The 12,012-nt window shown below is 50.6% G+C and overlaps 1 protein-coding gene across 11 annotated transcripts in view; it reads right to left on the bottom strand.

The window, feature by feature from the left end:
* Positions 1–1,132: 1,132 nt before the first annotated feature.
* RFFL (ring finger and FYVE like domain containing E3 ubiquitin protein ligase) overlaps positions 1,133–12,012 on the bottom strand; it is a 67,550-nt gene continuing 56,670 nt past the window's right edge. For 8 of the 11 annotated variants that reach the window (XM_049636628.1, XM_049636630.1, XM_049636634.1 and 5 more), the window contains 4 exons: positions 10,232–10,315; positions 9,057–9,267; positions 7,804–7,827; positions 1,133–5,402 (listed from right to left, as the gene is read on the bottom strand). In XM_049636628.1, coding sequence (XP_049492585.1) covers positions 5,221–5,402; positions 7,804–7,827; positions 9,057–9,267; positions 10,232–10,315 — 501 coding nt within the window. In that variant the 3' untranslated portion in view covers positions 1,133–5,220. The remainder of the gene's footprint in view (positions 5,403–7,803; positions 7,828–9,056; positions 9,268–10,231; positions 10,316–12,012) is intronic. The other 3 variants (XM_049636626.1, XM_049636627.1, XR_007459170.1) reach the window with 2 other exon arrangements.

Here is a 12,012-nt window from a genome sequence, read left to right as displayed (position 1 = left end):
TCCCTGGCCTTGCCCCCCATCCCCTGTAACTTCCCTAGCGATTAAGGCTATTGAAGGCCGGCCACAAAGCCACTTGCCCCTTTTACTTGCAGGCTCATTTTAAAAGTTGTATTTAAAAGATTGCCTTCGGAAACGCTTCTTATACTTGGCGGAACTTATATTCATCTTGGCCCTTTTTGCCAGGAATGAATCCTTATTTGAAAGAAAACAAAATGAATTTTATGACTTAATTCTCTGTGTTCTCCTCTTCCAGGGTATGGGTCCTGGTTTGAAGGGAGGGCACCAGGATCAGGTAGGAAAATGGGGCCTTTCTACAGAAGTGAGGTTGTGTGAGCTACTCCTCTGGGGGACATAGGGCTCCAGGAGGATCTGCCTCCTCCGAATCTGGAAGCAAGACTGGTTTTGAAAGTCAGAAACCCACCCGAGGACAAAACCTACGCAGCGTCCTTACCAAGAAAGGCTCCTGTGCCACTGAGGCTGGTTTCTTTGAATAAAAGGAAAACAATTTAGTGTAGAGGAGTGCTGTTCAGTAGAACTTTCTCTGGCAATAGAAATACCCTGTAAATCTTCACTAGCCAAAGTAAATTAGGCACACTTAGCTATGGAGCTCTTGGAATGTGGCTAACACAACTGAGGAACTGAAGTTTTCATTTTAATTCAACTTTAAATGGTCCCATGTGGCTAATAACTACCACATTGGACAGTGCAGGGATGGGCCTGGTTCAGATCCGAGCCGAGACTCCGAGGCTGTGACATCTGAGCCTTGCTTCCTCCCGGAGGAATGAGGAGAGGACTTGTGCCTGTGTCCTTAGGCTGCTGCGAAGAGTAAACAGATCCAGGATAACCTGTGTGAAGCACTCAGCACAGCGCCCAGTCTGCAGTTTTCTGGACCAGGGACTGCACGCGTGCCCACTCCCTGCCTGGGACCTGGGAGAGGGCGCCCCAGCCCCTGACTTCCCAGCTCTGGTCACACCACTCCCATAGCCTCGGGTCTGTGTGTGCAGCTCATGCTCTGGGCTGGCGCAGGTTCATCAGGCTGCCTTCTCCTTACAGACCAGCTTCCACGTTTTCCATTCTGCAGACTCCAGAGAGTGAGTTCTTTTTTTTTTTGTCTTACTATCAACAGGTCGTCCTTACTATCAACAGGTCCTCAGGCTTGTTTGTCCATCTCTGAGTTAAGTTCATGAGACTCAACCTCTGGAACATGCTGGAGTGTCTGAGTCTCTAAGATTGAGGACCACTGCCTCCCCCAGACCCCCCCCAGTGTGTTCAACTAAGGTGATATTCCGCTGGGAGGCTGCTTGCCAGTCGGCCTGGAGGCCAGCTCTAACCTCGTCTGGGTGTCTACCTGCTGGTTCAAGTGTGTTGGGAGGAAGGGACAGGAGGGGTTGGTACCACCCTGACTCTAGTCCAGCACACTGGTGTTTCTGAATAGGCACCATTCAGTCTCACATCAGTATTGAGAATAAGACTCTCTTTATTCTGTCCTTTGTGGAGACAAAAGCTGCTGCTCCTTTGAGCGCTGACCTACATAAATTTCCACCCCCTTCTCCAGCCTCCTCGGGCCAAGCAGCCAGACAGGGCAGCAGAACAAAGTGTGCCCCTTGGGATTCTGCCAAAGGACACGGTCACTGCCCTTTGGCCCAGCTGACTTAGACCCAACCTACCTGCCCTTGCCAGTCACTTAGACTCCAGGTGTGCCCTCATGGCAGAGGGGCCCTGCCAGCCACAGGGGATCATCTTAGTAATGAGCCTGGCCTTTTTTGGTCCTTCCCGGTCTTGCTGGGTGTTCTTTCAGTTCGCTGTTCAAGGTACTATGTCTGTTTCCTTCTAGTCTCTCTCCTGCGTGTTTTTTTCTGCCGCTGAGATTATACTGTCTACACAGCTTCGTATTTCCCAGACCCTGGGCAACATCATCTTACACCTCCCCAGCACAGTACTGGAGGCCTGCCTTCCTTGGAGACTGTTGACATGCTGCTGGTTGGCAGTGGACAGAAGGTTGTCCTGGGTGCTCAGTGGGGTGCTCAGCAAGCTGGTCCCCCAGAATAAGGAGGACAGCTGCAGCTCAGCCTCCGGCCTTTACATCCGCCAGGCAAGATTGCTTCCTCGAGTCCCAGGGTAGATGTGCATGGAATCTAGCTCTCCCCACACAGGCCTGTGTGCACACAGCCATCTGCCCACGAGGCTCGGTGACCTCTGAGCCATAACTACTACAGCTGTATCCAAAAACTACCTTCTGTCTCCCAGGGTCACCTGAAGTCTTGACTGGGCACACTGGCTGTCCTCAGATTCCTTTCTGCCCACATCTTCGAGGCCCATCTCTATGAGATCAGCGTCAAGTGTCTGAACTCAGTTGGTGTTTCTTGCTATTTAGTCTTAAGGCTGGTTCTTTTGCTACGCAGCTCCCGTCCTCTCGTAGGCTGTTCCGTGGCTTCTCCCATACTCTCCCATACTCCCATACTCCCATACTCTACTCCCATACTTCTCCCATACTCTCGCTGTAAGACCTCGAACAAGTCAAAACAGCACCAAACTTCAGTTTCCCCATCTGTTGAACAGGAATATCAATAAGGCCACAGTGGCCCAAGCATCTCCACAAATAATGCAGTCTCTCAAGAGCATGCCTGTGTGCACACAGCCTGGGATTAGCCTGTGGTGTATCAACTCTCTTGTCAGTCTTAACTCTCAGACCTCTGGTGTTCTCCCACCAGATGAGACAGGCTTCTATAGTGAAATTTTATTACAAAATTATAAAGCAGAGCTCTGTAACAAAAAATACACATTTGGGTTTGCTTTAAAACCCAAGTAATTCTGAAGACTCTTAATATAAGCCACTTGAAGTAACACATTCACGTCCCCAAGATTTCAACCAATTTATACAATATATATTGTGCATGAATTCCTGTACAGCTTATTCTTACTAGCTTGGATCCAACTATTCCAATATATTATGAACCAGTCAGCTCTCCTAAGTCTTGAAACAAGTCTCAAATGAAATCTCAGAACAATCACAGCAAAAGCCATGGAATAACTGGAAGAATTAGAGGTTTTCATGATAAAATTAAGACCCAAGGATCCATGAGGGGTGGGGGTGGGGGTTACTCAAAGATAAAAATCAGGTTTTCTACCTAGATTAGTGACTGAAATGGGATCTTGAATTCCCAGCCTTTATTTGGTATGATAATGATGGATGACAACAAATCGGGGTGGTTTGACACCATTTTTCCTGAATGAAAACCTTTGTCAAAATAGATCAAAAGACTCCAAGGCAAGTTCTTTCTCCAGAATGAAACGATACCAGTTATAATTCTTACTGAGGTTACTAACCTTCAGGATATTATTCATAACTTCTGTCTAGGAGAGGGACTGTGGGAGGTGGGGAGAGGGAAGGCCTCAGCAGTGAAAGCAAGTTTTAGGGAGAGAGCCAGCATCTGCCCTGAAGTTATTGCTAGATCTTAACTGAGTTGCATAAATACAGACCTGTTTCACAGTGGAATCGAGAAGTGGTGGAATTCTCTGCCAAACTGGTACGCATTGTAAACCATAATATTTACTGTCCAGCAGAAAGGTCAAAGGTCCTCTCACTGACCTCTTGATTCCCCCAATTCCTACAAAGGCTGAGTCCCAGAATCCAGTCATCCAGGGCTTGGTGTAACGTCAAGGTAAGTGGCCCAGTGGTTCAACTGGCAACCACCTTATGCAATCATTTCACTCCTCTGAAGGGGAATAGTGGTTGATGATGGGGGAAAGCCTAAGCACGTCTGTACCGATAAACAGGTCCCCTTGGAGTTTCCCACTGTCTTCCAAAGTCATGCTAGGTTCCAGTCTGAGAGAACTTGACTGTTCGGCAGGGGAGTAGGGTGGGGGCGGTGGTCTGCCAAGGCCCTCGGTGTCTAGGGTTTGTGTAGTTTATCCATTGGTGATGGCCGCACACACGGCTCTTCGATAGCATGTGTGTGGGTTCTTGACTAAGCTTCTCCAGCAAACCTAAGCCCTTTGGCTCTTCCAGTGGTAGAACAACCCTAAAAGGGCTCAAGAATCCTCTAGCTCAATGTATGGTCTTTCTAAAGGACCTTGAGAGTGCTTCTTCCTGACCTGCCCTCAAGTCAGTGTTCTGAGAAAGGAAATGGGAGTAGAGAGTCCCCACCAACCTGGGGAATTAAGACTTGCAGCTGTCTGCTCAACAGCTGACTCCAGTCTCATTCGGTACCTTCAGATACCCCTCGGGTGTTGAGGTTTGGTCTCCAGGAGCTTCAGGAGAAGTCTGGCTAGAGGAGAGCAAGGCTGTCTGCCTTCAGTGAGACCATGGAAAAGAGTGGGACTTCATTCTCAGAGGAAAGTGGTTTGCTATTCCTGTCTGCTGGAGAAGTCAAAGTTAAGCAGAAAGCCCCTGCTTCCACCCAACACTTTCCCTTCTCTCAAACTAACAGGGATGGTGTGTGGGCCCTAGAGAAGCAGAGAGGCTGTGTGAGCCGTCTCACACAAACGGACTCAAACTTCCCAGCAGTTTGGGAGCCGGGATTGGGGTCAGGAGACTCATCGCTTCCAGTCCCAGCACTTAAGGAAGCAACTCTTCATGACTTTGAAATTTTTCAGTAGCAGTTGAGTTTTGTTTCTCACCAGAGCTAAGTTTACTGGTCCAAATTCAGTCCCAAGGAGGATCACTCTCGGTCTGGTAAGCTAACATCTTTTTGGTCTGAAGAAACAAATGGATTTTAGGCAATGTAGCCAGAGACGTTAGCAAAGGTAGGTTAAAGCACAGAAAGCCAGAGCAGAAATAAATCCAAATGTGCTGGGGAGGAAGAGAACCATTTCTACCAGGACTTCTGACCGGTGAAGGCCAGAGGCAGGCAGCTCAGAAGGACGGGTGGGGTACACAAGGATGAAACTGTTAGACTTTCGGAGGAAAGGAGGAAGATGCGGTCCAAGTTCTGGCAAGTCCTCTCTTCATCAGGTGCCATCATTACCCCAAGATCACTGAGACAGAGACTTGCCCGTGCAGTCTGTTCCGGTTTCCACCGGCCTCCGGCGCTGCCAGCCAAGAGGTGCGCCTCCGCGGCAGGACAGGCATGCCCAGAGGTGACAGCATCCTTGCTTGCCCCGGTCTTACGAGCACTGCAGATTTTCTTGTTAGCCTGCCCCTCCGCGAGCTGCCCAGTCTGGAACCCAGACACCTCAAGCTACGTCCCCATAAGGCACTGAAGAAGCCGGTGCAAGCCCTCACGATCGGAAGACGTGCACGGCTCGGATCACGTACTGCCGGCAGATGGGACACTCGTTCATGCGCTTGCCGCACTTGGTGCAGGTCACCATGTGGCCGCACTCCAGCAGGACACAGTCGATGGGCGAGTCCATGCAGATCCTACACAGGTTCTCCTCCACGCTGGACGGCGCCGCTCCCCCTGTACAAACACCGGGCAGGAAGCGGGCGGAGGGGAGGGGAGGCTGTGAGTGTGGAAGAGAACAAACGCCCCAGTCCACACACTTCCCTCAACTGGAGCTCCAGGCAGACATCTCCCCCCTCCAGTCCTCAATCCCAGCTGCGTGCTTAATCTGCGCCTCTGTGGGGCAGGCTACGGATCTGAAGAATAAAGTACTCGGAGATCAAACACAAGCCAGCACAGGAGAACTAAATAAGGCCAAGTCCTCAAAGCTTAAAAGAATTTTCAGACAGTTGAGGATGTAATATGGTGAGAAAGTGGCACTTGGGGACTCATTATCCCCTGAGGCAGAACATGCTGAAAAGATAAAGAACTGGTTCCAAGAAGTTTAGATCTAAATGGTACTGTAGTGAACAGCTCGTTAAGGATGGCAGGGCTTATCGGTAAACATATCCCCGATTTCATATAGCCAAGGATCAGGGGGGCCCCCTGTGCTATCCCACAGACCTCCCCAGGGCCTCCTCCTCGGAGGGGACTTCTGGGCAGAAGAGCCCAGCAGAGATCATAGCTCCCTCTTCTGTGCCCACCCCCCGACGCCTGCTCCTCGCATTGGATCACAGTGTTGATCTCCCCCACCACACCAGGAGCTCCTTAATTCAACAAATTCCATCAATTTCTGCAGTTCTACACTTAGCATTTGTTGTGTGCTCTGAGGTCAGGTATTTCTCTTTGAATCCCTAACATGCCAGTCATGTGGTAGGTGTTCTCTAAATGTCTCAAAAATGAACATCTCCCAAAGGAGTGCTAACAGCTCACGTTTGCGGAATGCTGTGCCAGGCAGGGTCCTAAGAGCTTTGCGTATTTTCACTCTCTGAATCCTCATTAGAAACTAGGAAGTAGGCACTCTTGGCACCTGGGGCCAAGGAGTTAAGTGGCTTGCCCAAGGACACACAACTGCTAAGTAGAGGAGCCAGGATTCGAATCCCAGCAGGCAGGCCTTCCGGGCAAGCGGCCCGAGGACAGGGACTATGGAATTAGTATCAGCTGCTCCATGCACAGAGCTAGTCGCAGCTGGCTGGCTTGGGCCAGTGATGAGGTGCAGTGGGCATGGCCAGGATCCTAGTTTAGTGCAAACAGAAAATCCACGTCCAAAATCCCAGCCATCCCCAGCATGTTTTAAATGGTAGCCCAAACCAGGTAGCCATAAGCAGGGAGCTGGCCGCGTGCCAGTCACCTGTCCCATGCCACTGCTGCTCTGCACTTTCTTCTGTTTCCTGGACTATTCAAAAAGTCAGACAACATTTGAGGTGGGCTAGCTGTGAAAGGAAAGCTGTGAAACCTACTGGCCCCTTTAAGCAGTTGTTGGCCCCAACAGGGGTTTGGAAAGGACTGAACTATATACATAAAATGATCTAGAGCGAACTACAGAATATCATACTGATTGCTGTTCTTAGGAACAACGATAAACCCATCTACTCAGTTGCCAGTATTCTCCCAGAGAAACAAACAAAAAAGACAGCATGTGGATTAGCCTGATCTTGGCATCAGGAGAGGGGGTGAGTCTAGAACCCCCAAGGGTTTGTGGGGGCCGAGAACTCAATGTTTGAGGATTTATCTGAGCAAAAGGCCATTTTACTAAAGAACAAGTTTGGGAGAGTCTTCTGGAAGTTCTCTCTTGTGGGCACAGCTCAATCGCACAGCCTTGAGGCTTTCAAAAGGCAGAACGAAGGTGTTTTTAGAATGAAGCCCAGGCCCCGCCATATTTCTGTAGTGCTTTCTGGGGTACCTGCAGGCCCAGTGGCTGTCTTTAACACCCAGGTGGGGGTGTGGCAGCAGGGTGGTATAGGAGTCTTGTGGTCAGAGAGCATCACATGTGACACCTTTCCTGCTCCATCCCGAGAGCAGCTCCAGCCACCGCCCAGCCCTGTATGAACAAGGCTCAGGTCACCTCCCTCTCTTTTTGGTTGGCACCAGGAGCTGTGAAACATGTCAGGCGATTTCTCTGCAGGTACACACAGAGACCCTCCCCACTCAGACCAGAACAGAGTGAAAACTGCAGGGGAAGGAGCACCTTAGCAGCAGGAGTATGAAAAATGAAGCGAATGCGACACGCGCCACCGCTCGCTTTGGTAAATATTTTACAGATGCTGACTCCCAAGCTCTGGCAACCCCGAGACATGCACATCAGTCTGCCCCTGGGTAGGCTGCCACTCTTCACCTTCCCCAGCTTTCCCAGGGAGGCGAGAAGGACAGTTTTTAAAGATGCTGAGAAGCCCTGGTTCTCTGTGAAATTTCCCCTATGCTCTCTAGATGCCAATAGGCTCACAATTCTTAGCCTGCTAAGAGGAAGCAGGGTTAGCAGAGGGGAAAAACAGAAGAGCTCAGAGTCCAAACACGGTCCCAAATAGAAGCAACTACGTACCGTTCTGGTCTTCAGCACCACACACTGCAAAGGAAAGAAAAAGAAGATGTCTGAATGTGTGATGGCATGACGAACATCTCCAACCAGCCTGTCCTCACTTTGTGCTCGGACCGCTTCCCTGCTTGGGAGCCAGGCTGGCCAAGAGCCCAGCCAGACGCCCGCCCTCCTCGCTCACACGCTCAGAGCTCACACACAACTCCCGCTGGCGTATCCGGTCCAGTCTTGGTAAAAGGGATTCCACTGGTTTGGATGAACAACACTGCCAAGTAGGCAGGACCCTGCAGAGGCACAGTATCCTTTTCTATCACTTTTGAAGCAGCATTAACATCAAGAAGGAAGGAACAGTCAGCCAAGGAGTCTGGATGAGGTGCTCCCATGGGGCCATGTCCTATTCCCCAGGACATCACAACTCTACAGGGATTTTGGGGACAATCCCAGAGAGGAAAGTGAGTCTGTGAGCAGGTGACTAGTCAGACATCCTCAACTCTGATAAACTAGTGGGACAGGAGAGCCTGAAATCGGATCTCGACCACCAACAGCATGCACGGAATCAAAATGCTGATTGCAGAAGCTAAATCAGGTGGGGAGGAGAGGGCTCTGGGTGAAATTTTAGGAAAAGAGGAGTTTAAAAACAGCTGAATACACACTCCTCTTCCACAGGACTCTCTGCCTTTCCTATGGCGTCCCTCATGAATCGATAATAGGGAGACGAAGTTCTTTCCCCAAATTCATTCAACCACAGGTCTAGATATTTTACTGGGCACTGCCTAAAACTGATGCCGTGTAGAATGCTTTGGGAAATGACTGCAGGGAAAGCCCACAATCAGGCAGAATAGATCTATTCCCCTGTACCACGTGTGCAGACGCACCTCATCTCCCAACTGCTCAGGAGGGTATTGCTGGGCGGGGTATGGCGGGGTGGGAGGGGGGGAGGGGGACACGTTGTGGGAAAGGCTATGGACTCCGTCCAGGATGCCTTCAGTTCAAATACAGGCTCTACAATAAAAGGGTAATGCCAATCATGCCTATTTCGCAGACAGCTCTGAGGATTAAATGAATGTACACGGTGCCTAACCCGGTCCTGGCACTCAACTTCAAATGGCAGCTATTACTGGCCGGTGCAGATGCATAAGGTGACTCCTTCCTTGGCTAAAAGCACAGAAATCTAGTCAGGTCGGTGCCGTCAGGCTTTAGAGTGAGAGCAAGCAAGCAGTCCGGGTCCGTGTGCAGCTGCCGCGCAGCCGGCCCCTCACCCAGGTGCTGGAGGCCCTTCTGGTCCTTGTACAGCCGCGTCACCCTCTCCATCAGCTCCCACTTCTCACAGCAGCCCTTGTAGTTGACGAAGTTGCGCGCCAGGATCTCCTTCAGCTGCCGCACGGTCAGACCTTCAATGTCCTCCAGGTCGGTCAGGTCAGACAGAGAGGCCCTCCGGCCTGGGACGAAGCCATCCTCTGAGTCGACAGACTGCAATGGCAACGGTGAGATCGGTGGGCTCAGCTCTTACCTCCCAAGCTCTCGCCAAGAGACCATACTTCTGGGCCCGACCTCAAGAAGTAAGTAGGAACAGAGGCAGGAAGAGGACCTGGCCTGGTGCTTTGCTTTGCAAAAGAGCCCCCAGTCTCTTCCTGACCCACAGTCCTGGGCTCAGGCATGGCCAGCCCCAAACCCACCAACCAGTGTCATACAGAAGAAGGCGCACCGGTTTGAGTCACGCGGCCCTAATTTTGACTCCTCCACCGACTGATGCTAAACACCATCGAGCAAGTTGCTCGCCTCTCTAAGCCCGTCTTTCCCCTCCGTAAAGGAGAAATTGCCGTCCTGCCGCACAGGGTTCCTGTGAAGATTAAAGGTAGCAACACAAGAAACCACCAAGCATGGTGCTGGCCTTTCCCCTCTCCCCTGGAGTGAGTTCTGCTTCCCTCTGGAAGAGGCAGACTTCCCTGGCCAGCACTCCTCTGTACGCGACCTTGACCACAGCTTCGTGGCCCTGCTGGCTGTGCCCTCTGGACTGGCCCCGCCGTGGCTGAAGCCTGAACTCCGTCTCATCTTTCCTCCTGATTTTCTGACCTCCTTCTCCTGACAATAGCTACTGTGTGCTAGAAGCAGAAGAAAAGAACAACAAGATTTGCGCGGCAGCACCAGGAGCCTGCCCTCTGGCGACTTACAGAAAGGCAAGAGACTAGAAACAAAGGGGCCGCGAGGCTCCCTGGTCTCCACTGTGACCTCTCAACTCCTCACTTAACAACTGACGGCTTCCAAGGTTTATCTGGAACGCTAACACTAAGCTCCACCCCTGAAAACAGAATTGTAGGACTATCATCACAGGCTGATTCTTCACTTCTGAGTCCGCTGAGAGGGTCCCAATCACAGCCTGGCAACACCAGTGAAAGAACAAAGGCAAAGGCACAGACCCAAGCAGAGGCCCCACCTGGGTCTCATCCTCAGCAGGTGCTCTGGCTGTGCTCTCCGGGTAGACGGGTTCCTCTTGGTCCTGAGACACATGGCCATTGGCCTGTGGGAAGAGAAAGGTGCCATCACATCCACAGAGACGACCCAGGGATTTGCACAGCATGGGCCTCTTCCCAGCTCATACCATATCCAAACGTATTCCCATCTCCCCCGGAAATCTGGTGTCTCGAACCACAGCATTACAAAAGACTGCTCTTTAATACTGACTCTGTCGGGGGGAGAAACAATACAAATAGATTTCAACTCTAAAAGACAAGCAATGCATTACTTCTGCTCACCACCAGGGTGGCATTAGTGGCCACTCACCATCAATGTGATCTCAGCTTGAACAGTCCAAGTGAGGGGAGGACCACAGGTCCACTGCACTGCAGGCTGCTCTCTAACTGCCATCCAGGTTCTCCTTGACGCTGATCCCAAACTTCCCTTCCTGTAACTTCTACCCACCATCCTTGGTTCTACCCCTGGAACCAATGTCCACGATCTTCTCACAAATTGTTCACGTCATGTCTTCTCGCCTCCACACCATTATCTCCCTGGCTTCCTCATTTGACCCAGATGAGACTTTTTAGACCCTTATCACTCTGTTCCCTCTCTTCCATCCAGTCACCGCTCTTACATTCTAGAAATGTGCTCCGACCAGCAGTGCACACAATTACTAAGAGCTATCTTGATACCTGGTCAAAAATTACCTTAATGCACCAGAGAATCTATTAGCCTAAAACTATAAAGACAGATGTCTATGCTTAAGGAGTTTAAAATTCTAACTTCTCAAAAGGCTTTGTCAAAGAGTAGTTAAAACTGTGAGCCTCCTAGTTCCATCACCATTTTTTTTAATGTATATTTTGAGAGACAAAGAGAGAGAATAAGTGGGGAAGGGGCAGAGAGAGAGGAAGAGAGAATCCCAAGCAGGCCTGCACTGTCAGTAAGCAGAGCCTGACACGGGGCTCAATCTCACAAAGTGGGAGATCAGGACCTGACCCAAAATCAAGAGTCAGATGCTTAACCAACTAAACCACCCAGGCACCCCACCCCACCCCCACATCACCATTTAAGCCACAACCCCCTTAACTAGAGCCTCTTCACCCACTGCTCCCTCCAAGCAAAGGCCCTGGTGTGAGCCAGGAGCAAACAGGTGTCTGAGCTCACAGGCCTTTCCTCCAGACTCTCAGAACAATAAAGGGACAGCCCAGGAAACCAGTCCCCCATGGCCCCAACCACTCATCCCAGATTACGATGCATGACATAGAGCTAATTAAGAAGAGGCCAATAACTACAATGGAAATGAAAAGTAAAAATCACCACCACCACCAAAAATGCCAGGTGGTGGTGAGATCACACATGTAGCATACACGTATGGGGATGCCCCCAAAACAGTATCTGGTTCTCCCTTAGCTTTACGTGGATGTGGTACCCACCAGTCTCCTGGAGTTACAAAGCCTTTCCGAGCCTAACCTCCTAAGTAGACAGCCTCTGTATGTCCTTTTTTTCCTAGAAAGAGAAACTGGAATCCACACTGCAAAGCATGCTCTTGTCTTTTCAGTTTGCCCACTGGCTAAATCAAAATCTATAACTAGTGTCTACCCACTATTTTGCTTATTCTACCCACTTCTATCCCTAGTAATGATGGCCAGGGTGCTAAGGGGAAGGGAAAGAAGCCTGGAGCGGACGCCATGGCAGATTTGCATCCTAGGTGCAGGTAGCCTGCACGAGTTACTTGACTTCCCATGTCTCTTCTCCTGG

This window comes from Panthera uncia, chromosome E1 (genome assembly GCF_023721935.1).
Source record: "Panthera uncia isolate 11264 chromosome E1, Puncia_PCG_1.0, whole genome shotgun sequence".
Taxonomy (NCBI): Eukaryota; Metazoa; Chordata; class Mammalia; order Carnivora; family Felidae; genus Panthera; species Panthera uncia.
The sequence above is the reverse complement of the archived record's forward strand: the minus strand, read 5'-3'. Positions and strand labels throughout refer to the sequence as shown.